Source organism: Podarcis pityusensis (genome assembly GCF_964106645.2).
Source record: "Podarcis pityusensis genome assembly, chromosome: 3".
Classification (NCBI taxonomy): Eukaryota; Metazoa; Chordata; class Lepidosauria; order Squamata; family Lacertidae; genus Podarcis; species Podarcis pityusensis.
The window spans coordinates 66,313,852-66,340,795 of record NC_138026.1 but is presented as its reverse complement, the minus strand read 5'-3'; the positions used below and the strand labels follow the sequence as shown (position 1 = coordinate 66,340,795).

The following is a 26,944-nucleotide window of genomic DNA, read 5'->3' as shown; positions in this document are numbered from 1 at the left end:
GGGTCACATTCCAACTTGCGACTTCTAAAATTCATGAAAGCTCCCCATGCATTTTAGAACTCCATAGTACTAAATATAACACTGATTGTATATTGGTTTATAAATTATGACAGTAAAAGTAATTGCAATCCTTGCCAATGCAATACCTCCAGAAGGTAGGAGGCATCATTTTATCAGGTACTCCAGGGCACAAGAAAAAAATTGTGATCTATTATTGTGAGGTCAAGATACCAAAACCGGCATGCTGTGTAAATAATAGCCTAAATTACATATTTCAAGGTTTCCTTTCATCTGAGTTACACACATTTGCTGGTTTAGTTATTAGAGTTTGGGGTTCCAGCTGCACAGCTGAAGTGGTGCCTGGGTTCTCTACAGCATAATTAAAAGCCTTTATTTCCCCTGCCCCCTGTGTCTTCTGTGGTTACCGGAGGTATGGCAGAGCCTAACAGCCCAGTTTTAAAGGAGATGGAAGATGAATTTAAAGCAAAATGGAACAATGATCTAAAACACAATACACAATTTTTAATGTACCAGTATTTTTTCTAGCACACAGTATTTTATGCTAGTTTCGCAAATGAGGTAATCAGGCTCTGAGAACAGAGTTGAAAGGTAGCATTGGCACAGCTTGGAAAAGTCAAGATTGGGATTTGCACAGATTTGTTGCACAACACCTTTTCGCAGAGCCAAAGAGATAGTCTGATAAATAGCCATACGGTATAGAAGGGACAGCACAGGCTGAGTACGATGAACCCTTTCCCTTGTATACTTCCTGCTTTTGCAGCTGTAACAGCCATTTAAAAACTAAATCTCTTGTTAAGGAGATCTGCTACAGAGCATCTTATTATGCATTGAATTGTTTAGGTGGCCTCAGTGGCCCAGGGTGCCTTCCATCAGCTCCAGCTGGTGGCCCAGCTATGCCCCTATCTATATAGGGATAGCTGAACTATTGATATCTATGCTCTGGTAACCAGTGGTGGAGGAAGCCTCTCTGGCACCCAGGGTGCGGTGGGGCAGGGCAAATTGCCAGCTGCGCACGCGTGGTGCCCATATGGACGATGCTTGAGCGGCAGCCTGTACGGACGGCACGCACGTGCCCTCGGCTGCTCTACAGATGGAGGGGGAGGCAGTGGGCCATCTTGTAACCCCCCCAGGGTAGCACCTGGGGCGGCCCGCCCCACATTCGTACGCCCCTGCTGGTAACCTCAAGGTTAGATTACTACAATTCACTATACATAGGGCTGCTTCTGAAGATGGTTTGGAAACTTCAGCTAGTGTGGAATTCAGCAGCCAGGTTGCTCAACAGAGCAAGATGGTTTGAGCATATTACACCGATCCTAGTCCGACTGCACTGGCTACCAATTAGTTTCTGGGCCCAATTCAAAGTGTTGGTTTTGACCTAAAAAGCCTTAAACAGCTCAGGACTGCAATACCTCAAGGACCGCCTCTTTCCATATGAACCTACCTGGACCCTGAGATCACCTTCTGAGGCCGTCCTCTGTGTGCCTCCTCCTCGAGAGGTCCAGAAGGTGGCAACACAAGAACGGGCCTTCTCTTCAGTGGCTCCCTGTCTGTGGAATGCTCTCCCCAGGGAAGTTTGCCTGGTGCCTTTATTATACACCTTTAAGCACCAGGCAAAAATGTTCCCTTTTAACCAGGCCTTTGGTTGATTTGATTGACATCCTATACCCTTTTAAAATGTGGGTTTTTTGGGGGGGATGTTATTGGGTTGTTTTTATTATGATTATATATTTTGTGGTTTTATATTTTGATTTAATTCTGTGAACTGCCCTGAGACTTCCGGGTATAGGGTGGCATAACAACAACAACAACAAAAATATAAATAAAAAATGCATTACATTAGTCATTTATTAATTATTATTTTTATCCTATTTTATCCTCCCAGAGGAGCCGAAGGTGGCAAGTAACAAGTGCACGCTCTCTCTCTCTCTCCTTTATGGCAATTATTATTATTTCTGTGTATTAGAAAATGAAAAATTATTTTTTAAAAAAAATCTTGGGAAAAAATCTTAAAAACCATTCCAATACACATGCGGACTGGGAAAGATCTCAGCTTTCTTTTGTGAAAGAAAAAGAACTTCAGTAGACAGAAGAAACAACAGAGAGAGTACCTGTCTAATATTCAGGGACAGGGGATTCCCATGGCTATGATTCCTGCGTTGTGTGGAACAGACCTCTGAGTAGACTGAGTAGGTATGAAAGGAGTGAGACAATCTTTCAGGTATCCTGGACCCAAATTGTAAAGGACTTTATACACCAAAACCAGAAACAGTAGCTAATTGTCAGTCAATGCAATTTTCTCAACAGCAGGGTAATGTGGTAATATCCTGCTGCAGTGAGCAGTTGAGTCACTGCATTTTGCACCAGCTGCAGCAACCCACCTAGAGTGCATTGTAGTAATCCAGCCTGGAGGTTACCAGCACATGGACAACAGTGGTCAGGCTATCTTGGCCGAGAAACAGCTGTCGCTGTCTTATCAGCCAAAGGAGACCCAGAAGCACCCACAGACTGCAAACCTCAAAAGCAGGCAGTTGTCCAATTATCCTGATACAGGAAGCATCCATCCATTGTGCCTCCACCTTACCAGGATTCAGAATCAGTTTACTGGCCCTTATCCAGCCCACCACTGACACCCGGCATCATGTAACCTCACAGCACAGCCAGGGGGGCAAAAGAAAATCACCCACTGCTGTCCTCTGAAACTGACCCTGAAAATAGTATTGGAACCACTGCTTAATTGTCTCCAACACCCATCTCACTAAGCTGGCTCAGTCAGTATTATCAAAAGCTGGTGAGAGAACAAGGAACAATAACAGGGTTGCACTCCCCTGTGCTTATTCCAATAAAGGCCATACGTTAGGGCAACCAAGGCTGGTTTGGTCCCATAATCACAATCCAGCTTTCTATAATTTGATTTACATTTGAGGTACTGTATATTTAAAACAACCACTACTGAAATGCAAAAATGTGTGCCCTGTGCAGAAACAGCTTAGCACAGTAAAACAGTAAATCATTTTGACTTTCTCTTACTATATGCTAACAACATGGAGATAATGGCATGTTTTTATTTTGCTTTTTTACCATGTTTCTGAAAGAGAAAAGGTTAACTTGTACTCGTGTAACCTAAAGTCTATATCCATATTCATCCTTTTGTGGGGGGCGGTTCACATACCCCCTTGAGTCAACATTAATGCTCCAATAAGTATATTTATCTCCCTTTGCCAAACAGATAGCTATAATTTCCTGCACAATGGAGGGGAAAGATTGGAACTAATATATCTGTTTGGATAGCTGTGTAATGCATTCCTCTTCTGTTTTTCCTGTACTGCATTTGTAATCAGAGCTCTCTCTCAAAATTCAATTAAATGGAAGCTAATAAAAATTAACTAACTTACTCTTTTGACAGCAGCATCCCATGGAAGGAATATCTTATTCAATCAGAGGAAAATAGTATAGTAGAAAAAATACGAAGCACATTCTCTCTCGCGTTCCTGCTTTGACCTCACTTAAAGTCCTTTCTCAACATTACCTTTGTGATTTAGGAACAGCGGCAGCAGGGCACCTCCTCATACCACCAAGGGAGCCAGGAGACCTGGGCCACATGGAAGGATCCAGTGGCGTGGCTTTCTCTCTATTAGCATTACGCCAGCTTCTGAAAGGGGCTATGCTAACATGGAGAGGAATAAAAGTTGAAATTGCCTCCTGCAAGTTTATTTTTCAGGCTATAGGCAGGCTGATGCCAAACCTTGGTTGAACAAAACTATGATTTAAAATAATGATGTCAGATTAACAGAACAGAGAAGAGAAGGTACAGTGGTACCTCTGGTTCTGTAGGTCCGTTCTTAACCTGAAACTGTTCTTAGCCTGAAGCACCACTTTAGCTAATGGGGCCTCCTGCTGCTGCCGTGCTGCCGGAGCACAATTTCTGTTCTCATCCTGAAGCAAAGTTCTTAACCCGAGGTACTACTTTTGGGTTAGTGGAGTCTGTAACCTGAAGCATATGTACCCTGAAGCGTATGTAACCCAAGGTACCACTGTATATTGATTTTATAAAACAGAAAACTGAGCTGTAAAAACAACTTATTGTTGCTTGTGGCTGCACTGCGTGGGCAGCCACCTCAGTGTGTATATGGGAGAGAAATGAATGGGGTTTATCCAAGGGTACTACTGGAATACTTCACACACATGAAGCCTGTTGGAATAAAAGGATCCTAATGCGACATTGTGACCTGAGGGATAGCTCAGTTGGTTGAGCATGAGACTTAATTTCAGGGTTGTGGGTGAAAAAATTGGGTGAAAGATTCCTGCATTGCAAGGGGTTGGTCCTTTCTAACCTGCTTTCATAACACTGAACACGCCGGTGACTTACAGACTAGACTGAACCAAAAAACTATAGGGTGTGGCAACCACATTGTAAAACAGTATCAGCTAGTACTAGTGAACTGAACATTTAGATATTCAAACGTAAGTTAGTGACATTGTCAAACTAGACAATCAGCGAATGCTATCAAATCAAGAAGAACTAATTTTGATGGTAAAAGTTAGATTTCATACGTGGAATCTGGGTTCTGCTGTCAGGTACCAGATCAATGGTATATCTACTCTTATCTCAGAGTCAAGACTAGGAGTCCCCTGACACTGTGAACCACTCCAAATCACATCCTGCATTGGTATGTTTGAGGGAGGATACTGTAAGGCATCAGTGGGAGCTTGTATCATGTGAGAATGCAACTTGATCATTAATTGCTCAGGTCAATCTCTGGATACCTGAAAGTGTACGGCAAGGCAGTCTACTGTAGCAGCACCTGCTGCATTTCAAAAAACATATTTATGGTATTTATCAGATTTAAATGATTAATCAACATTTAGGGACTAAAATGGCCAACTAGTAAAATGTAAGTTATTTGTACAGCTGTCCATTTCTTTCTCCTTTAATAACACTGTATTTAATAATATGTTGAACTTTTAAAAAGACACACACACACATGTCCTTTCTAAATATGTATTGTTTGTTCTCTTATTTATTATTATCATTAGTAGTAGCAGCAGTAGTGGCATCAATTTTATACAGTGTATAACGTAAGCTAGCTACTTACTTGAATTACTGAGATAGATTACCTGGAGTTACTTTTCTATTCTGTTTATATCTGAAGGATTACATCTTAAGCAGTGCCATGTGACACATTGATTGTTTTTCTTTGCCAACTACAGTAAAAAGCAGAAAAGCAAATCATGAGGAGTAACTCGCTAAAGATAGAGAAGTAAACTGAATTACAGCTAAAGCAGGAAGTCTAAAATATGTTAGGAGGTCATTTGGCTACCAAGCCAGGAAAATGATATTATGGTAGAGAATTAACATTCTGCAACAGTCATCTTGCAAAGGCCAAACACAAACAAATGCATCATTAAGAGGTTTTAGAGCAAACCAAGGAACCAAATGAGATAATACTTTAGGTACTTCTAATACAGAATTTTAGGTTTTCTGGTTGTTGTTCACTTTTAACGTTCTTTCTTCTAGCCTAAACATACCTGTTGTCATAATCTTCATGCATGCCTTGCATTCCAATTGCCTCCTCCTTTTCCTTGCTCTCTTCCAAAGCCACTTTAGTCTTTTTTTTTTTTAAGTGTCATGACCAGAACTGAGCACAAAAACACCATCTGACATTTCACGGAAATGAAAATCAACTGACAAATCTGAATGTGATCTAGTACATAAATGTTATAAACATTCAATTATATCTCCTTCAAGTATCCCATGACTCAAGTCTTTCACAACTAAAATTCACCTTTGATCTGTTGTGCTTTGTTTTGCTTTTCAGGAGGTGCATTCCTGCATTCTGGATAACTTTAGAGCATGGGTTTTAAAAAATATTTCTAATGCACTTACAGCTCCTTCCTTTCGTTTCTCTAAGGAGATATTCCTGATAAACAAATGCTTCCAAATTCCAAGCACCAAATTCCAATGGCCCCACCATTAAGTTTCTTTTTCTTTTTTATGAATATTTTTATTGAATTTTTTTGACATAAAATACATAAGAATCAAACTAGTTTACAGAACAAGAATATTAAAAAGCCAAAATAAAAAAACCAGAGAAAACAGAAAGGAGAGAAAGGGGGGCCGGGATACCTATAAGGCATATACCATATTTATAGCAAATATATCCTGTCATTTATCTGCATGCAGAGAGTTAGACCCTCCCATCTCCCAGCTGGGGACCTACTTCTTCTCCCAGTCTCTCACCCTGGATCAGTTAGCCTGCCACCTAGGTTTCCAACTTACTGTTCAGTAAGGTGAGGAAGCTGTGTGGGTGTTTAATGTATGCTTCAACAGAAAACATTCTTTATGGATCCCAGGCACATGGTGATTGCAAAGTGGGCAGTGGAGGAACATTTGGTTAGATGCATAGGCCCTGAAGGGTAGGGAAAGAAAGTATGACTGAAATATAAGGAAGCTGTCTTATACTGAGTCCAACCACGGATGCATCCAACTCAGTATTGTCTATGCTGATGGCAGCAGCTCTTCAGGGTATCAGACAGGATATTCCCTGCCTCACCTGGAGATGCTGTGGACTGACCCTGGCACCTGTGTGCAAAGCAGGTGGTCAACCACCAACTTAAAGCTCTTTCCCTTTTCTGTACAAGTGAAACACTGGAAATTCTTTTTAGCATTGATTAATTAAAATATGTTAGCGTCATAAAGGGCCAGGTGAAATTGCTTTTGAGGTCAGACCACCTCTCACCCACATCAGTGTTTAAAGAGACTCTCCCTTCCTTCTTGGCTTTATGCTCTCAAAAAAGGAAGGAAACGTGATCTGGTTTGCCTCTACGCCAACATCTGTAGGCACAGCATAGATAAAATGATCTGATTTAATGATTGATACCCAAAACATTTTACAGACTATGTCAGATACCTGTAATAATGTGATCAGCTGAATAAGAGATAAGTATTAATAATGGAAACTCACCGAATTTAATGGCCTGCAATGACTGGTACTTTAGTGTGAGTCTCCCGGAAGCCCATCTTCCTATGTCCAGTGCAAAGATAAGCACAACTCACTCATTCTCCCTCGTTTCTACTACATTTGCAAATACATCTTCTCTTCAGACTCCCCCCAAGATCACTGTAAGGGGTTTTTTTTGGTTTTAAAAAACACCATTGAAAGAACTGTAAAGTACAGCTACAGCTTCATTACAATTCTTATGGACCCCATATTGGGATGTCATCTGGACTGTGTCAGCCTTTAGAACTTTCATTCTGACATATATATATATATAGAGAGAGAGAGAGGGGGGGGTCATTTGTTGGAGATTAAGGGATTACAATGGAAAATGACAAACAACAAGTACACTCTCATAATTAACCCTGAAAAGCTAGGGCACTCAAGCAAGACACACTCTGCGAACCTTAAAATGTGACACCCCCGTCCCCTCTCACTGCCTAGAGGGGGAGGGTGGACTAGTCAAAGCAGAGTATTAACAGCTGCCACCACCCCAGTCTCCTTCCTTCAAACAGACTCAATTGACTTGTCATTCAACCACCCAGCAGTGATTTTTGCCAGCCTTCTGTGGCTGCTCCGTGGTGTTTGCTCACGCTTTCCCTCTGGGTAACGAAGTGTAAAGTCTTACAAAAACCATTGCTGGATGGTCAACTGTAAGTCTGGCTGCAGCAAGGAGAAAAGGATTGTGGCAGTGAGTAGAAACAGCAGCAAGCTGGCAAAAATACACATTCACTGCACATGAAGCAGAGCCTGACCTGTCAGGCAGCAACTGGGGATGAGTTGAGACTGAATGCACAAGACAACAGATTGATCAGTGATTTAACAGCAGCAGTGGCTACAAACCTGCCTATCTAGACGTGTCACTATCCTTGTGGCAAATTTGCCACCAGTGTTGTTGCCATGGGGAGTCTTGGAGCGGCTAACAGGATAAACAGTAGTGAGCAGTTGGTTTGGTAAATGTAGGAAGTTGCTGTCCTTTAATTTCCTTCTTTCCATGCCCTGTCTGGCATCCAAAGGAAAGGAGTAAGCTTAGTGGTGCTGACAACTTCCAATATATTTAGAAATGGTTTCACCCTTTCACCAAACTGAAACTCCCCATTGTTTTGAGGTTGTGTAATCTGTGCATGTCATAACATGGTCATAAGATTAAACTTGGTGAGCCAAGATATAGGAGTAAGCAGATGATAGACTATGCTGACCCTCAATGCCTGATCTAGTTATCAATATTTAAAACAGATGGGTCCCCTCCACTCGCCCCCAAAAGAACTGCTACTGAACTAAATTGGTTTGGTTGTGATGAAAGTGAAGATCATGGTTACATATAAAATGTTTTGAAATAGAGCTTTTTGCTTTGATCACGCTTGTGTTCAAATGATGAATAGGACAAGTTTCAGAGCCAAAATATAGCATTAGTTCAATCAGATTTTCGAAGCCACCAAATGATCTTCCAAATTCTCATTCAAACAGCTACCCAAGATGTGTGCTGATAGCACCTCAACATCTTTGAAAATATATCAGACTATATGTTGCATCATTTCTGTCATCAGTTTCTTCCCTCTAAAAAGCTGCCTTCAAACCGTAAGAAAGCAGAGTTTCCAGATGATCAGTGAACTCTGACAAAGTGAAGAGATCTCATAATGATTGTAAACTTATCTGGAATTCATAAAAAATTTGAGGCGCAGCAGAATAGTTTTTCCTTCATTCTGCTGGGTTACTTTTCCCAGCTGCTGACACTCTTTAAGAAGCAGTCAAAAAACTAAAAGATGAAGCCCTAATCTACTGAAAGCAGTTGTGCTTAGAGTACTTAAGGCAGAAAAGTGTTCAACAATTAAGCAAGTATATGCAAAATATTTGTGCCCTGGTCCAGTCATAGTGACAGACAACTAGCACAACGGTGTGCAAGCAAAAAGCACCTCCACATGGAAGCAGGAGCTCCACGGTCTACAAGTTCTAATACCTTACCGCACAACAGAATTAGAATCACTTTTATATATTAGTTACAGATAGGTAGCCGTGTTGGTCTGACATAGTCAAAATAAAAAAAAATTCTTCCAGTAGCACCTTTAAGACCAACTAAGTTAGTTCTTGGTATGAGCTTTCGTGTGCAAGTACACTTCTTCAGATACACTGAAACAGAAGTTGCCAGATCCTTCTATATAGTGAATCACTATAATCACTATATAGAAGGATCTGGCAACTTCTGTTTCAGTGTATCTGAAGAAGTGTACTTGCACACGAAAGCTCATACCAAGAACTAACTTAGTTGGTCTTAAAGGTGCTACTGGAAGGATTTTTTTTTATTTTTATATATTAAAGTGGGAAATGATAAACCAGGGTTAACATTTTATTTTCTTCCTACAGGCATTTATTTTTCAGATAGTTCCATGAAACTCTGAAATTAGCCCCTTTCCACTTTGTAATACTCCCTCCTTGCATTCCTTTCTGAGTGAACTGAATAAGAGCAAAGATGGCTGGCTAGTAATGAAAAAAGCAAGAAGAGGGACTCTCCTGAGGAAAGGAAAGCCTTCACATCAGTACAAAGGCATGCCAAAACTTTCTAGCAATGGATTAGATAAGGAATGTGAGCTGACAGTTTTCCTGGCTGTAAGAGAATGGAGAACAAGTAATAAGATATGATCAGTATAATAAAGCAGCCAGACCTCATGGGTATGAGAAGCAGCGGCGTAGCGTGGGTTGTCAGCACCCGGGGCAAGGCAAGTAATTTGCGCCCCCTAACCCGGGGCAAGGCAAGTAATTTGCGCCCCCTAACCTGGGGCAAGGCAAGTAATTTGCGCCCCCTAACCCCTAACCTGCCGCCGCTGCCAGCTTCTTCTTGCTGCTGCCTGGTCTGGTCTGGTGTGGTTCTCTCCCGTGCTCAGCGCTGCGCTGGGCGACCGCTGCACTGTCCCTCCCCCAGATAGTCCCTCGCTCTCTCTCCGCACCGCACGCCTGGCACCCACCCCCTCCACAGTGGGCGGCGACCCAGCGGCTCGGATCGGATTCGCACAGCCAGCACTGCAGTGAGAGAGAGTGAGTGAGCCAGGTAGGGGCAGAGAGCTGCGAGTGCGAGCGCCCCCCCCAGATGTTGCGCCTGGTGCGGCCGGCCCCCCCTGCACCCCCCCACGCTACGCCACTGATGAGAAGCTTTGGAAATGATTCAGCTAGGATTGGTTAACTGGCAAAATAAAGGTAAAGGTACCCCTGCCCGTACGGGCCAGTCTTGACAGACTCTAGGGTTGTGTGCTCATCTCACTCTAGAGGCTGGGAGCCAGCGCTGTCCGCAGACACTTCCGGGTCACGTGGCCAGCGTGACAAGCTGCATCTGGCGAGCCAGCGCAGCACACGGAACGCCGTTTACCTTCCCGCTAGTAAGCGGTCCCTGTTTATCTACTTGCACCCGGGGGTGCTTTCGAACTGCTAGGTTGGCAGGCGCTGGGACCGAGCGACGGGAGCGCACCCCGCCATGGGGATTCAAACCGCCAACCTTTCGATCGGCAAGTCCCAGGCGCTGAGGCTTTTACCCACAGCGCCACCCGCGTCCCATTAACTGGCAAAATAGTATATAGCAAAATAGTATATACACCAGTGGAGGCTGGTCTATTAGGATGGATTATTATTATTATTATTACTACATTTGTTAGTCATTTTTTCTTGCTCAAGACAACCCAAAGCAACTTACAAGCAAACAATGCCCCCCAATCCCACAGATACATGAAAACCAAGAAAGGTACATTAAAAGCATCATCCCACCCACTTCTAAAAGGCCACAGATAGTTCAAGGCCAAAGGCCTGGTTATAAAGGAAAAGTTTTTGCCCAGTGCCTAAAGGTATATAATGAAGGTGCCAGGTTTTCTAAAAGGGCAAGTATGTTAAAAGTATGCTTCCCCCGCCTATATTGTTACTTCCTCATGATGGCTTCCTCCCATTCTAATTTAGACATATTCTTGTGGATAGTCAACGAATTCCACTGCAATTCTGGTTCAAAGTTGCTTTTGCACTGCAAATAACAGAGCAGCCCATGCTGCCACAGACATTGTACATTGCACATCAGTAAATAAGAATTTTAAAATGTTCTGGAGGAGAGAATGAACAAAACTTCAGTGCCCAAAATCGGAGTGTGTCATTGTCTCATTTCCCCTTAAACTTTCCCTCTGATATTTCTGGCCTCCAAAAATGAACACATTCCATTCTTTATGTCAAACTTATCAAAATTAAACTACCACCAGCTGCCAAAACAGCTACGGGGTGGGGGGTGGGAAGCATTGTTATTATATTATAAAGTGCTGCTAGCTAGCTGTGGGACTTTTTCCCATCTACTACACCAATACAGTATAATAAAGCCCAACATATGCAAAAATATTGCACTGAATAGTACAGTACACATGGCGATTAAATAATAAACATGTATGCTACCCTAACACATTATATAATTAGAACCAATTGTCAGAATCAACTGAAAGTAGTCTGGAATGTAAAGCAGGAAATGAGAATACTGTTTTCCTATTGGACTCAGTGCAAATGACCTTTATAATGCAATTATACTGAAATAAAGCCTACTTTACCATTGTGCTTAAGGTTATTATGAGAAAGTTTTCACACATCCAAACACAACTAACGATACAACTTCTCCAATTATAGAATTCCCCCTCAATTTTTCCAATTCTCTCAAGTGCACAAATGAACATCTTGTCATTCAGAGCACGTTTTTCAGCTGACAAGTTTTCAAGAGGAAAATAATGACACACACACTCATTATAGCAATGTGTTCTCAGTTACCAACTTTGGGGCAAGCAGCATGGAAGCAAGTTGAGATATCTGATCAGATTGCACACTGAGAAAGCGATAGTGAAAACATAGGGCTATATTCAACTAAATCATTGCACTAGTAGAAGCCAGCGCAACAGTCCCCCCTAGCACAGCAGGACTTGCCCCCCTCCCTCCCCCACTTCCCAAATCTGCTGTGGAGGGTCAGGAGAACCCCAAGAACAGTTGGGTTATGCTTGCCTGACTGAACAATCACCTTAGCGCTATGTTGAATTCAATACACAGTGTACTACCGAGCCAGTCTTTTGCATTAAAGTGTAGGCAGTGGAGTGTGCACTTAAACTGCATGGCTGGTAAGCAAGGGACTTTGTCACCTCTGGGTCCTCCTGGTATTCTGCACTATATAGATGTTTGGTGGCATGCTTTGAAAAGAAAGATCTTTAACAGAGAAACCCTTAAGTAAACTTGCAACAAAAAGGTGCAATCTTTTCCACTCCTTAGATTATTACATAGAAACATTTTAACCAGCAGGTGCTCAGATTCTCTCTCCTGTTTTAACAAATAAAGTTAATACTTTGGCTAATAAACAATCTATTCTAAACTGATGCATCAGTAAACATTAATGGATAATATTTGAAGAGAAAATAGATAGCTGAAATACCATTTTTTAAAAAAACCATTCCTTGCCCTTTTCTGTCAGTAAAACATGACTAAGTAGGGTACAATGAACAGCCTCCTAATATTTAGTTATTTTTAAAATTTTAATTACATTTATAGTTTGCCTTTCTTCCATTAGGTAACCAAAGTCAGATATCCAAACATTGACCAGACTTACTTAGCTCCCACAAGTTTATGGCCTTGTGTACCTTCACTATAAAACCAGAATAGCATTAAAGTGCTGGAACATCAGTGTACAGTTTAAGCAGCTACATTTCATTGCACTAAGAATTTAATGCAATGCATTTTATTGGTTCCCTATTGATAAAATATTTGGGTTGTATGCAACAAAGCTGTCCTGTTATCACAAACACTCTGGCTTGCACAGTGGAACCTTCCCCCTCCCTCTCCACACCCAAAATCTGTCCTGGGGTTCCTCCCAACTAGAGATGTAAAACTGGCTTGATAAGAGTGACTTCAAAAGCTGGTACAGTGAAATGTTTATCTTGCCCCTATACAGAATGCAGCCCTGCATTGTCTTTTAATGAGTGCTGTCACAAGAGTAAGCCAAAGTTGCATACTTAAGTACAGTGGTACCTCGCAAGACGAATGCCTCGCAAGACAAAAAACTCGCTAGACAAAAGGGTTTTTTGTTTTTTGAGCTGCTTCGCAAGACGATTTTCCCTATGGGCTTGCTTCGCAAGACGGAAACGTCTTGCAAGTTTGTTTCCTTTTTCTTAACACCGTTAATACAGTTGCGACTTGACTTCGAGGAGCAACTCATAGAACGTGGTGTGGTAGCCTTTTTTGAGGTTTTTAAAGACTTTGGTGATTTTTGAAGCTTTTCCAAAACTTTCCCGACACCGTGCTTCGCAAGACGAAAAAAATCGCAAGACGACAAAACTCGCGGAACGAATTAATTTCGTCTTGCGAGGCACCACTGTACTGTATGGAATACACCACCATCACAAAAGCAGATTAACAGAAAATGTGGGAAAATACAAAGCTGCAATAACTTTTGGGCGGAGATGACTCTGTTTGCATGCACTAGAGAATCCAGTGATTCTCCACCCAAGCATAACTCACCAATGACCTCACCAGTTTCCTAAACACACTCAACAAGGCTTCCTGCCTGTTCTCTCTATAGCCAAGCCATGATCTCAACAGTCCACCTGCGAGTATATGGTAGTGCCTCGATCAGGGTCAAAGGGAGAAGAGATAAAAGTCATGCCAGTGTTAATTAAAGCCCCCCCCCCCAGTTTTACTGCCTACTTCCTCTGATAAAGCCTGGTACATTTTTTTCATAAGAAGACTTCCCCATTGCGCACAGAATTCCCACTGCAGGAAGAAGTAAAGCAAGTACTGTTTATTATAAAGGACAGTTTATTATAAAGGAACTTCCAAGATTATAGGTTGCTTTAAATTTATGCATTACAGGAATATGCATGTGTAGCCAACCAGAATATCATTAATTCCTCCTCACATCTAGCTTATAAAAGCAGGCCTGACAGCCAAAAGTGCATTGTGTGGGCATGGAAGGGGCTAGACTTGGCCAGCTCATATCCCTGTGACTTCAGTGAGGCTTAGTAGTAATTCAGCATTTCAACTTGCTCATAACATTCCACGAAACATGAACACATTTCCCAAGCGTGCACAAAAGGGCTCAAGTCACATTATGGATTACCTCCCTCTGCGGAAATGTTAACAATTTACTGTGCTTGTGGTGAAAGGAATGTTTCCTGATCGTGTACATCGAAAGCACCCCCCCAAGGCCAGAGAGTCCTCATGACAGAATTTCCTGAACTCCAAAAACACATCTAGTCAGGAATCACTTCCTTCCTTGCTCCCTTTCACTGGTAATGCAGAACAATAAGTCAGATACTCTCAGTCACTCCCCAATGTGTTGCTAATGTGAGGAAGCCGGCTTGTACTCTGGGATAATGAGATAACACCACAAGAGCACTTTCTTTTTACGTTTTTGCTTGGTGCCTGGGTTCCATTTCTAGAACAGCTACATAAGAGGTCTTCCAATTAGAAATAATCAGTGCCAAGGAACAGTATCATTAAAATGTATAAAAAATAAATCAATCAAGATCAGTCTGAAAGGGGAACATATATGCTAAATGTTTTGTAAAGGATGAAAAGCTTACGTGAGCAGTTTTCTCAAGCTAAAAGAAATGGACAGGATCCCACAAAGAAGCCTTGTGAGCTGGCCCAGCTGAATTCTTGCCTTTACAACTGATCCTTGGGAAATAAATTATTATTATATGCCCTGTGGAACGCCCTCCCATCAGATGTCAAAGAAATAAACAACTATCTGACTTTTAGAAGACATCTGAAGGCAGCCCTGTTTAGGGAAGCTTTGATGAATTATTGTATTTTAATATTTTGCTGGAAGCCACCCAAAGTGGCTGGAGAAACCCAGCCAGATGGGTGGGGTATTAATAATAATAATAATAATAATAATAACCATCATCATCAGAAATTGCTCTCCCCACAGTTTCAAAAGCAGCATCTGGTAACTGCTATTTGAAGTCAAAAAGCCTATTTGGGTTTGTGAAACAAAATTTACACTTTTTTAGATCCTAGTCCATATACGTTGAGATTACAATGTACTGGTGTAACTTGCAGGTTAAGGCAATTTCTGGTAAGTGGTGTCGTATTGTTATTTATATTTTATGAATTTCTGTACTCCTTTATATCACAGAGCTCCCAGGAAGATCTTCAAAGCGCATAACAGCTAAGACACAGATTGAGAATGAAATGGACCCTACTCACCGTTCCCACCAATGGGTAAATGAAACCAGCTCCAATACTGGCTCTCACATCACTAATAGGCAGGATGAAGCCAGTGGGAACACCTTTCTTCTCAGGCATGTGAGAGAGGGACAGGTGAGTTTTTGCCATACAAATTGGGAGTTTTCCAAATCCCTGACAAATGACAAATGGAAAGGACAGATTACTTGATTACAAGTTTGTATGTACGCTGTAATGAAGGAACAACACGCCTTCCAAGATCCTGTGCCAAAATAACATTCTTCAATGAATATAGCTAAATTCTATGACTAGTAAAAATTAATGGAGTATACAAAAAGAACTTGGGCCCATGCATAGTTTTTTGTGGCCCAATGAATGTGTATGCACATGCTGCATCACACATGCTTTCATGCTAGTGAACTGTATGAACTGGACTTCTTGTACCCAGAACATTAGAACCCCTCACTACAAACTGGATAGTTCTCATTCATCATCCAAAAATCTATATGCAATTTATAAAACAGCGGGGAGTGACCCCCTACAATATATCCCACAGCATACACCTTTATTGTTTTTACCTGTTGAGTGTAACGATTTATCTGAGATTGTGCTGTAGGAGACAGCTCTATATCCTCTGCTCCGTAGATTTTCTGTGCTATCATTCTTATTTTTTCAACAATGGGAAGCTGTGGAAACAAAGAAGATGACAAAATGTTAACGCACATTGCTAAGAGTCTTAAGACACTCTCCTGATAATTATTTCAAGATAATTATTTCAACATTTTATATTGCCCAAGAAAATGTGCATAATTCAATGCTAATACAGTGATACCTTGGGTTACAAACATTTCGGATTACAGACCCCACTAACTGAGAAGTAGTATCTCAGGTTAAGAACTTTACCTCAGGATGAGAACAGAAATTGCGCGCCAGCAGCAGCAGGAGGCCCCATTAGCTAAAGTGGTACCTCAGGTTAAGAACGTTTCAGGTTAAGAACAGACCTCCGGAATTAATTAAGTTCGTAACCAGAGTAACCACTGTACTCCAGAAAATCATTTCCTAATGATCCCTAGCACTGAACTTGCCTTTTTTTCCACAGCTGCTGCACACTGGGGTGACATCTTCATCAAACTAACTACTACAATCCCAAGGTCTCATCCCAGGTCAGTCTCCACCAGTTCAAACGCCTTAAGAATATATGTGAAATTAAGTCTTGTTGCCCTGGCATGCATAACTTTACACTGATTTGCATTTGCCATTTTGTCCACCAATTCATTGGGTTTGGAGAGGTTCTTCTAGTACTCTTCACAGTCTCTTGTTGATTTAATGACCCTGAACAATGTAGGACCATCAACAAACTTGGTCACCTCACTCACTCCTAACTCTAGATTGTTTATGAAGAAGTGAAAAACTTCAAGGCCTCTGGTCTTTCTTCTTATGGTTCATCTTTAAAATGGACTTGGGACATGACAGCCCTCTAAAGGGAAGACTGTCCTCTGCTTATAATGTTGCCTGTAAGGCCTTCTTAGCTAGACTGGCTTACAACAGCTGTGGTTAAGCATGTGTAAGGTAATTTTAACTCATATATATTTAACTATATATAGTATTTTATTATATAGGTACTTCCTTTTTATTGCAAGTTTGCCAACCACTTTGAAATGAACTGGGATAGAAATGAGAATAAATACCCACCCCCACAGGAAAAGAGGATAAAAGGATGAATGAAAAATCTGAACACAGGTATGAGTTAACACAAGTAAGGCTCCTCTTTCCCCACCCCCTGGCCACGTAACAGCAGTTACCTCAGCTACATTTCATTTCGTGATTAAGGAGACGCTATAGTGAAAGCCTGACCCTCATAGCAGAGGGGATTTTACAGCAGGATGCCTTTGAAATCAATAGTGCATTGATCAAACTGTGACCAGCTCATGCTGCACAAGCTTTGATTGCTGCACTTATGCCTGTAAAGCACTTACAGGATCCCTTCGATTAAAAGTACCAAAGAAACATAATGCTTCATTGCTTTCCTGTAAAATGACAGGGCTTAACCTGATCATTATCCAATTTGAGAAGAAACCTCATTATCACATTGCTTTTCAACAAACAGAGAAATCCCCCCCCAACATGCATTCAAATAAAAAACACAAAATTGCTTAAAGAAATACCCATGGAAGCATCAGATAATTTCCCCCTCTTTGTGTTCATTTTTCATTCACATCCTATCCTCTCCGTTTATCTTTACCTGCTGTGTGTCACTACGCTGGCAAGGCCTGTCAGCAATGCCGAGGGTAATGGATTGACCATTGTCAGCATTGCTGCCAATGAGGAATTTCCCCCAAACCAAATACCAGCTTCAGAAGAGGAATTTTCTCAGGAGAAGAGCAGGGAAAGGGTTAAATTGTTCCTCTACTCCTGCTCTGATACCATTAGGGAACACACAAGTCTAGCAGATGCAATTTGCTCTGAAGCAAAGATGCACTTAACTTCTTACGTTTTTTGGCTCTAAGAGGAGGAGGATAATTAAACTCACTCAGAAATATTTTCCTTTTCTTTTGTGAACTTGAAATTGTGTCTCTTGGAAGAGTTGTCACTTTCAAGTATGCTGAAAGATGCAAGGTTTGAGAATATTCTTTAAATTGACCCTTTTAAATCCAATAACTTGATCTATTTTTTTTTTTTAGGGCTGAGCAAGGTGTTTGGAAGTAAACACTCTGGGCTCTAAGAGGGACCTTTGGGGAGCCCAAAATGTTTCACAGAAACAGACCTTTTGCACACTGGCTTAACTACCCTAATTGTGGGCAGCTCTCACTTTAGCTCTTTTGTTTGTTTCTTTGGAGGCGAAGGAGTTAAAAATCAGTTTCCCTAGTAATTATGAGGTTGTCCTGTAGGCAAATCTAACACGTCAAATGACAACACTGTCACGGGCAATTTTTTAAACAAACAAAATCATGCTGAAGCAGCAGGTAATTGGGTTCAGGAAGGAACCAAAAGTGAAAAGGCTTATTTTACTGAACAAAAATATTTGTAAAATGTGTCCCCTATTTCATCTCAGCCTCTGTAATCCATATCTTTTAAGAAACTGCTCCTAATACTTAACCCTATGTCTGCCTGAAGATCTTAAGGTATCTTATTGATAATAATCTTATTGTACTGCTTTTGTGTTGAAAATAAGCAATTGATGTCATTTTAAGTACTATCACCTGCATTTCTAAATAGCCAGATACAAATATGGCTCAACAAAATCTAGTTCATCAGTTACCGATAAAGATCTTACCAGCATCCCCATATAAAAGCGTACATACAGTAATTGTTACCACTGTTGTAATAGAGTCAGAAGTGTTCTTGGGATTCCAGTAAGAGGACACATTGCTTCTTACTAAACAACTATTCATATAGAGTTGAGGCCTAGAACCTCAAACTACAGCCAGTCACAGTACCTACAACAACCAGGGGGATCTTTTCCCCCATGCAGCCTCTGGGAGGCAGATGGGCCTTCCTACAATGATTAGCTCTTTACAGAGGCATCACAAGGTGGGTGTCACCTCCGAGGAGGGCAACAAAATGCTGTGTGACAGTCAACGGCTTCCCGCTGCTGAAATGGTTTGCCCTCAGCTGTATGGTGGCTGGCAGGCTCCTCGTCCCCCCCGCCAAAAAAAGTGAAATAAAGTCAAACCAATGTTGCAGGCAAAAAAAATCAATGGGGGGGGGGTGACAAGAAATTTTCCGCACTGGGTACCACCTGACCTTGTTCCGCCACTAGCTCTTTACTTACTCCAGTTCTAGGCCATATATTTTAGCACAGTCCCAGATGGGATAATTGTATTTCTTCCTACACCAGAAAAGTGCCCCTACTTTTACAGATCTGTTGTTGCCACATCTCTCTCTTGAAAGACAACGGAGTGCACTTCCAGGGATGAAGTTAAATCACTGGAGAATCACAACGCCTGCTGTGGCTGCAGAGACCAGTCACTCGTGACTGCTGCCTCCCGTGTTGTTTTTGCTGCATGAGCAGCACCAAAGTGCCCATGCCTGGGCAGTGTGTCTGGAGGTCCTGGACTGCCCTTACAAATCTAACTTGTAAATATAAAATCTGTCGGTGGAGACTACAACAAGCCATGAGTAGCACAAATAAAACCAGCTCAGGGAATAAACTAGAACTGGCATTTGTAAGCTTTGTTCTTTACATGGTAACTATAGGAAATGTGCTTAATGAAATCCATGCCTCAAGACATTTTTTGAATCACAAGTTACGTGCTTATTGTGGTTAAACTGGATAGGCTGGTGTCACATGCTGGATTTCAGGCGTTTTCATGGATGCCATCAAGTACAGTACAATATAATGAATGTCTGAGATAATACCTCATGAATAGCTTGGATATAAATCCTGGCAACCTGGACCCAAGGAGAGTATTCCAGCTGGCAGAGTTTGCCATCGTAAAATTGTGACTCTTGTTACAATACCTCCATGTCAGCTGTCATTGCGAATGAAGGGGAAGAAATGCAAAACATCCCCATTAATGTAACTTTTGATTGCGCTCTGGATACAGCCAAGAACGAAAAGTTGTAAGGAAAGAAAACATTCCACTGTCTTTTCTCAGAAAGCTCCTACTTGTAGTTCAGAGTTCCTTGCTGCTCTACTGTCTACTCTGCAAAATCTTTTTTTTTTAAATGAGAAATTTGCCAAAATCTTCTTGATAAAAGTAGTCACATAAGGGTGATTAGGCTTAAATTATATTTGATTCCAATCTCTATGATAACATATTTAGAGCAGAACAAGTTAACAAATAAAAAAAATATCTGAATGGGCGATGGACAACTCAACTCAGCTACAGGTCAGATACAGGTCCAAAATCACATTATATAGCCCTAATGGCCCTACCAATTTTTAAACCATCTTTGGCAATAACTTTAATCAACTTTATGATACTAAAATACATGTCAATGCAGAAAACAAACCTCTTAAGGATTAAGGAATACTGCTTCTTCTTCTGCAAATAAAGCCTAGGGGCTGCCAGCTGGTAGAAATGGCAGTAGGATTGAAGGATCTCCACCCACAAATATAGACGGCATTTGGGTCAAGGGATCACTAGCCACAGGCAGTACAGAATATGACCTTAAACCCCAGGGACTCATGGTGCCAGATTCACAACTGGAACTGTCAGAAATAGGAGGAACTGAACTTAAGTAAGGTTATATACACTATGAATGAAGCCGGGAACTCCGGTCCCTTCTGTTGGGTATCAATGAAGATGCATCTAAATTAGAAAAACATTAGGTCCAAACCCATGGTGATCAGTGACAACATTACAGTCAAGTCCACATGACAGGGCTTGCTAAACCTCTGTAAGGAATATGAATCACAGAAAGGCAAACAACCCTCTGCTGCAGCTGGAGTTGCATGGACAACTGCAGCTATGTGGTTTCAAACAAACGCCACTTTGAGAGAAGATCTTGCAAAATCTGAATCAGATAGGACTGAAGAAGTGCAAAACATCTTAAAGCTCAAGTCGCTGATGCTAGCATGCTTCAGGTATGCACTACAGTGGTACCTCGGGTTACAGACACTTCAGGTTACATACGCTTCAGGTTACAGACTCCGCTAACCCAGAAATAGTGCCTCAGGTTAAGAGCTTTGCTTCAGGATGAGAACAGAAATCATGCTCCGGCAGCGTGGCGGCAGCAGCAGGCCCAATTAGCTAAAGTGGTGCTTCAGGTTAAGTACAGTTTCAGGTTAAGAACGGACCTCCAGAATGAATTAAGTTCTCAACCCGAGGTACCACTGTACTGAAAAATGGGCCAAATGATGCTATGTTTGCCAAGCTTATAAACAGTGAAAGGTTATAAGCCTCAACTAAACAAGTGCCTGTCCAACAAGGATTAGTTAAAGAACTGACTCTTAAAAGTCAGCTCTGTGGCACCAGCTACTGACTGTAAACAGCATGAGCAACAAATTAAATAACGTGAACAGAACAGGCAGTCAGATCAGTACAAATTGCTAGCATCACTCAAGACCAATTCATTTAAAACAAAACAAAATGTTACTGAACATATGACCTAGTAATTGGAGTCAGACTGTGCTGATAAAAATTGGCCTTATATTTAATGTCCACAGAAATACATTTTGCAGTTTGTTTTTAAAGAGATGGTGAGCACCACCAGTTTTAAAACAAAACTATAAACTATCAAGTCCCAACACAACAAAAACTTTTCATAACGCCCCCTACCTCTATGCTGCTTGGAGACTATGATATTTTACAATCTTTGCCCATAAGAAAAAGTTTACATGCTCTTTGAGTTAAATTCAAATATTTAAGCATCCAAACATCGTTTCTTTCAATTAAGCCTGCAGGACATTTCTGCACGGAATCATTGTTATTTATTATTATTTTATTAAATTTGTATACTGCCCTTCATTCAAAAATCCCAGGCAGCTCACAACATAAAAATACAAAATAAAAACACAAACTACATTTTTTAAAAACAAGATCAAGAACAAAACAAACCAATACCCCCCCACACACACAAACACATTTTAAACGACATAGAATATTAATCAACCAAAGGTCTGGTTGAAGATAAACATGCTACAAAACTGTTCTTCATTTGGCCTTAAGCCAAAGAATTTGGAAGTGAGGTTATGATGTGTACCTTCAGCAACTGTAACCAGTTGGGCACAATTTACAACTAAAAAATGTAAAACAAAACTTACCCTTTCTATTACAGTCTAACAGAATTCTCTGTCCATTGTGAATATGAACCTTTACAATATTTACTTGTGTTACAATGTTTTATACTCAGCCTTCCCTCAGAAGCCCACCACAGCTGTGGACCAGAAAAAATCATTTTCTGTACAAAGCTGACCCAAAGGCAGCAGCAGCATGTGTGAATGTACCCCGTGACTGAAAACTGTGAGATGCTGTTCAGCTACAACAGTTTATAAATTCTGGATTAAGGCTTTAGACTCTTCTGCAAGCGTAAAAGTAGTGTTTTAGTGAAACAGAACCAGGCTGGCAAGAGTGCTTTTCAGCAGTGGCAGAGCTAACTGCTCTGGCACCTGCAGCGGCGAGCGGCGCCGGGGATGCGCATCCGGGGTGTGGGTGTGTGCGCTGCCCACGGTAAGCGTCCCGGGGCGGTGGCAATGTCACCCACCTCAGGATGACACCCGGGGCGGTCCGCACCCACCTTGCTCCACCTCTGCTTTTTGGCTCCCCTTTTTATCACCCTGTGAGCTTTCAAGCCCACAACAGCCACAGAGATGAACACAAAGATATAGCAGCCATATTTCATAACTGGAATAAGCATTGACTTCATGTTGGGTGGACCTGGTCTAAGTCACTTGCAAGACTTCCATGACTAGACAAATCCACTGTCTACTTTGCTATAGTAAATGTGTGTTTTAAAACCAAACATTTATTATGATTCAGTACATTGTATCCTGAAATCAATTGGGGTAACTAAAAAAAACAACAACAACTAAAAATGTTATGCAAAACTGTCAGTCTTTCACATGACACTTCTTGAAAGATCCTGCAGCATTCAGTTCAGTTGGACCTAATCTGAACCTGGGTATAGTGGTGCTTAAATCTGACATTGACCACATGGCACAGCTCCCTTCAGATTCATGGTGAAAATGGAACACATGCATCCTGACCATCGGGATCAGGTGTGCTTCAGCCCAGAGGTGGGAAGCGATTCAGCCAGCCGTGGCCTGTTCTCCCATTCTCAGACTCTTTACACAGGTGATGATGTTGTGAATGAAATTAATGAAAGCTTTGCAGTTCAGGATGTTTATATCCTATAGTGAGTGGATGGGTATCCTAAAAAGAAAAGTACCTGCCCTGCCCTGGGACATTTTGTGAGGTCCAGATTATATGTTATACTATCAGACTGGAAGCCCAGGAGAAATATGCTATCTACATGCAATACAGAATTTACTATGGTGATAGGTAACAGCTGTACACCCCAAAGGACCCAGGTATAGTATTCTCCCTGTGTAGAATGTATTCTATCTTGTTTCAAAGAGCTGCTTACATAAGAATTTGCTGTGTAACACAATGGCTACTACTTATACTATTCATCCCTACATTGGACAAAATAAAGTTGCCAGTATATGTCCAGTATGTGAGGAGTGCTATTCAAAGGAGCTGGACAAATTAAACTGACAGAATATATTTTAATACACTAGGGCTGCTTAAAGAGTCTCCGAAAAGTATATCTCAATGTGGTTTGATGCAAGTTTTGTACTGTTGGAAATATGACAGAAGAATAACAGACTTTTTCATTATTAATTCCTTAATTTCGGAAACTGTGCTGTGGTTTTTAAGTGTTGTATAAATTTATTTGTAGCAAAATACCAGGGCCTTTCTTCCAGTGGAAGTGTTTTGTGAAATCTATACTACGAAACTGTCAATGTAAGCTTATATTGAACATGACACAAGGTACCATGAGGGTCAAATTACAAGCATATTTGCCTATGCCTCAGTAGGTCTGGTGCTGCTTTGAGGAACAACAGATCCCTTCCAGTTTTCCTATGAAGCACGTAGCCTGACTGAGACTAATACTTTAAGAACAGTATAACTCATGTGTTTCTTCCCATGTGTATGCAGAGTGTTGAAATATGCTCATTCAAAACTGCCAGCTGTTGGATCAATGTACAGAATTTACCCCTTGATTACATCCTAAGCAACAACTTAGGATGCAAAAAGTGACAGTAAATCACTTTCATCAGTGAAGTAACAATGAAAATCGTGTTGAAAAATATCAGCTGCAATTTTGTTATTTTGGGGAAAATTCACTCTGGGAGAGGTGCCTATGAAGACACGTTTATCCTTAATAATTCACCTTTAGCTAAAACCAGGGAAAGTTGGTGATCAGCTCATCCTTGGCTATGGGGCAATTTTATCTGATCTCACATTCAGCTAAAGTCTCACATAAAGCTAAAGTTAAAGCGTGGCTCACAGTTTCACTCACAAAAAGAGAGAGGAAAGATTTTTTATTCCCAATATGTACGAAAGAGAAACCTCGCACTTTCAAATGTTACAACACTCTGTCAGAGTGGCTGCTTGAATGTTGTCCCCCTCCCATACATTCCTTTACATACTCATGCTTTCCCACTCCTCTTCTCATGGGTGGTGTTTGATTTTTACTCAGAGTAGACCCACTGAAATTGATGACTAAGATGACTAAGTTAGGTCCATTAATATCAGTGGATCTACCCTGAGTACCTAACTGAATACCATTCCATGTGTACAAAGTGAATAGACATTTGTTTTCAGCTACAGAAATATCTTCTGTCTCAGCTTTTATACACCATGGAGCAAGACAGAAACAAGGAACCATGGGCAGAAGCATGTGTGGGGAGCAATGTCTGCATAACCTCATAATGCGACCTGTGTTCAGTGTCATGTGATTAAAAAGATTTAAAATAAGCCTTCTGTTTTGTTTTTAATCTTTTAACATCATGAGAATAAATCTTTGGATTTGTTATTAGTAATATTTTCATATTCAGTATATATATATATAATAGCCTTTAGCTTAGGGATCAGTACTTCTTCATTTCTACACAGACTGGGAGAAATAATAAATAACCAAGCCCCAGCTAAATGAAGCCATCTATATCTTCCTCAAATCTATTGTGAGGAACACAGCCAAGACAAAATGCATACTTCAAGGTGCTTTGGATTAATATGGCTTGGTGCTAAAATAGCAGCTGACTCTGCACATTTCATCTTTCATTACTTTTTCTTGTTCCGTTCCCATTACCCTTTCCTAAATCTGTTTGTAATTTCAGCCTTCTCTTTTGATTCCACAAGTTCAGTGGATGACAGAGGGCAATTCCTAAACTCAAAGCACCCTCCTTAGCTAGATTGCTGTAGGACAGAATTGGCGGCCTAATGTATGGAAGAAAATGTTCACTTAAAAGTTGAAACTGTTATGCGAATCTACACCTCCATCTGTGGCCATACGAGATTTGTTTTCATCTTCCCAACATGGAGCCACTTCCCGCCCCATGTTTGAGAACATGAAAGGAACGGAAAATATTTAATAAAAACAAATATTAAAAGTGCCATGCTGTCACGTGGGATGGGCGGAGTGTGTGAATAAGAAAGGGACAAAGCTAGCTTTCAAACTCATCACTTAAAAAAAAAAAAGATCAGGCAAAAAGCACATCCAGATTTTGTTTGAAAGAAACGCACATTAGGGGGTATTGTACACTTCACTGTATTTATGAATGCTTTCAAGTGCCATGCTGACAGATGTGATTCCTTGGAGGGGGGGGGGAAGAAGCAGGGTGGCCTACACTTCAAATTAATATGGTTTGAAGGAGCAAAGAGGAGCAAAGAAGCTTTATTTGTCTCCCCACTGTGACTATCCATGAGCAACCTCTGTAACGGGGTAGCCAATGTTGTGCCCTCCAGACGTTGGATTACAACTCCCATCAGCCCCCACCAGCAAGGCCAATAGCAAGGAGTGATAGGTGTTGTAGTCCAATAACATTTGGAAGCACCACGTTGGCTATCCCTGCTCTATAAGGACCAAAACCTCAGTGCACAAGCATAAAATAACATCCTTGGGTCACAGCCAAACACATAACTATAATTCCAGCAATGTCGGATGCTGACTTAATATCCTGATTAGTTAACTGAGATCAAGCCAGAATTCCCTGGTATGGATGTCACAGGGGACTATGGCTTAATACAAGTACCAAAGCCAATGCAAGAGGAAGGAGAATTCAGTCCTCGGACCACGTGGTGAAGGATGGGCTATAAATGTCTATAAATAAATAAATAAAACAGATGGGTGTTTCTTAATGGCCCTAGCTTGGCCACTCCGTTTTGCATAGGTTAGCCCATGAATTCCTCTGCAGTTTGTATTCTCCCGTCATATCCCAAATAAGAACAACAACAACTTTTATTTATACCCTGCTCTCCCCGGCCAGAGCCGGGCTCAGGGCGGCCAACACCAATAAAATCACAGTAAAAACATAATAGGGGAAAAAGAGGGGGGTGGAAATCCCATTTAAAATACAGGTTAAAATGCAATCTAAAATGCAGCCTCATTTTAAAATAGCTGATAAATCAAGACCATAAGGGGAGGGAAACATAAGTGTCAGACTGAGTCCAAACCAAAGGCCAGGTGGAACAGCTCTGTCTTGCAGGCCCTGCGGAAAGATGTCAAGTCCCGCAGGGCCCTAGTCTCTTGTGACAGAGCGTTCCACCATGTCGGGGCCAGTGCTGAAAAGGCCCTGGCCCTAGCTGAAACCAATCTAACCTCCTTGAGGCTCGGGACCTCCAAAGTGTTGTTATTTGTGGACCTTAAGGTCCTCCGCAGGGCATACCAAGAGAGGCAGTCCTGTAGGTACATGGGTCCTAGGCCGCATAGGGCTTTAAAGGTCAAAACCAGCACCTTAAACCTGATCAAAATCCTAGCATTTATTAATTTCTAGGTTTTAAGGGGGTCCTCCTCCCAAATCTACAACACCATTATTGATTATTGATGAAATTTATATCTTACCCTTTCTCTTGGATGAGGCCATATCACTAATACGGCCAGGCAAAAACCTTCCAGTTTCCCACAGGCTTTTGGCCCTCAGTTTGAAGGGTTTGTGGCCACATATAGTGGGCCAGCATCTACAAAACCACTCTTTTTTATTTGTATAGATGTGTGTTTTATGTTTTTTATTGATTGTGCTTAATTTAAATGGTTTTAGTATTTCCAGTGTGTCTGGAAAACTACTTGAATCGTTTCCA

General features: G+C 41.3%; 1 protein-coding gene and 1 long non-coding RNA gene across 2 annotated transcripts in view; one reads left to right on the top strand and one right to left on the bottom strand.

Moving 5' to 3' along the window:
• Positions 1-23,675, top strand: part of LOC308473123 — an 80,816-nt gene extending 57,141 nt beyond the window's left edge. The window contains exons 7-11 of the long non-coding RNA XR_013983915.1: positions 9,378-9,558; positions 15,145-15,329; positions 16,294-16,361; positions 16,814-16,934; positions 21,993-23,675. This is a non-coding gene — a long non-coding RNA (uncharacterized lncRNA). The remainder of the gene's footprint in view (positions 1-9,377; positions 9,559-15,144; positions 15,330-16,293; positions 16,362-16,813; positions 16,935-21,992) is intronic.
• LOC308473120 (monofunctional C1-tetrahydrofolate synthase, mitochondrial-like) overlaps positions 1-26,944 on the bottom strand; it is a 120,168-nt gene that overhangs the window by 11,903 nt on the left and 81,321 nt on the right. Inside the window, exons 25-26 of the mRNA XM_080998430.1 lie at positions 15,773-15,880; positions 15,216-15,368 (exon numbers count right to left, since the gene is read on the bottom strand). Of these exons, the coding sequence (XP_080854556.1) occupies positions 15,216-15,368; positions 15,773-15,880 (261 nt within the window). The remainder of the gene's footprint in view (positions 1-15,215; positions 15,369-15,772; positions 15,881-26,944) is intronic.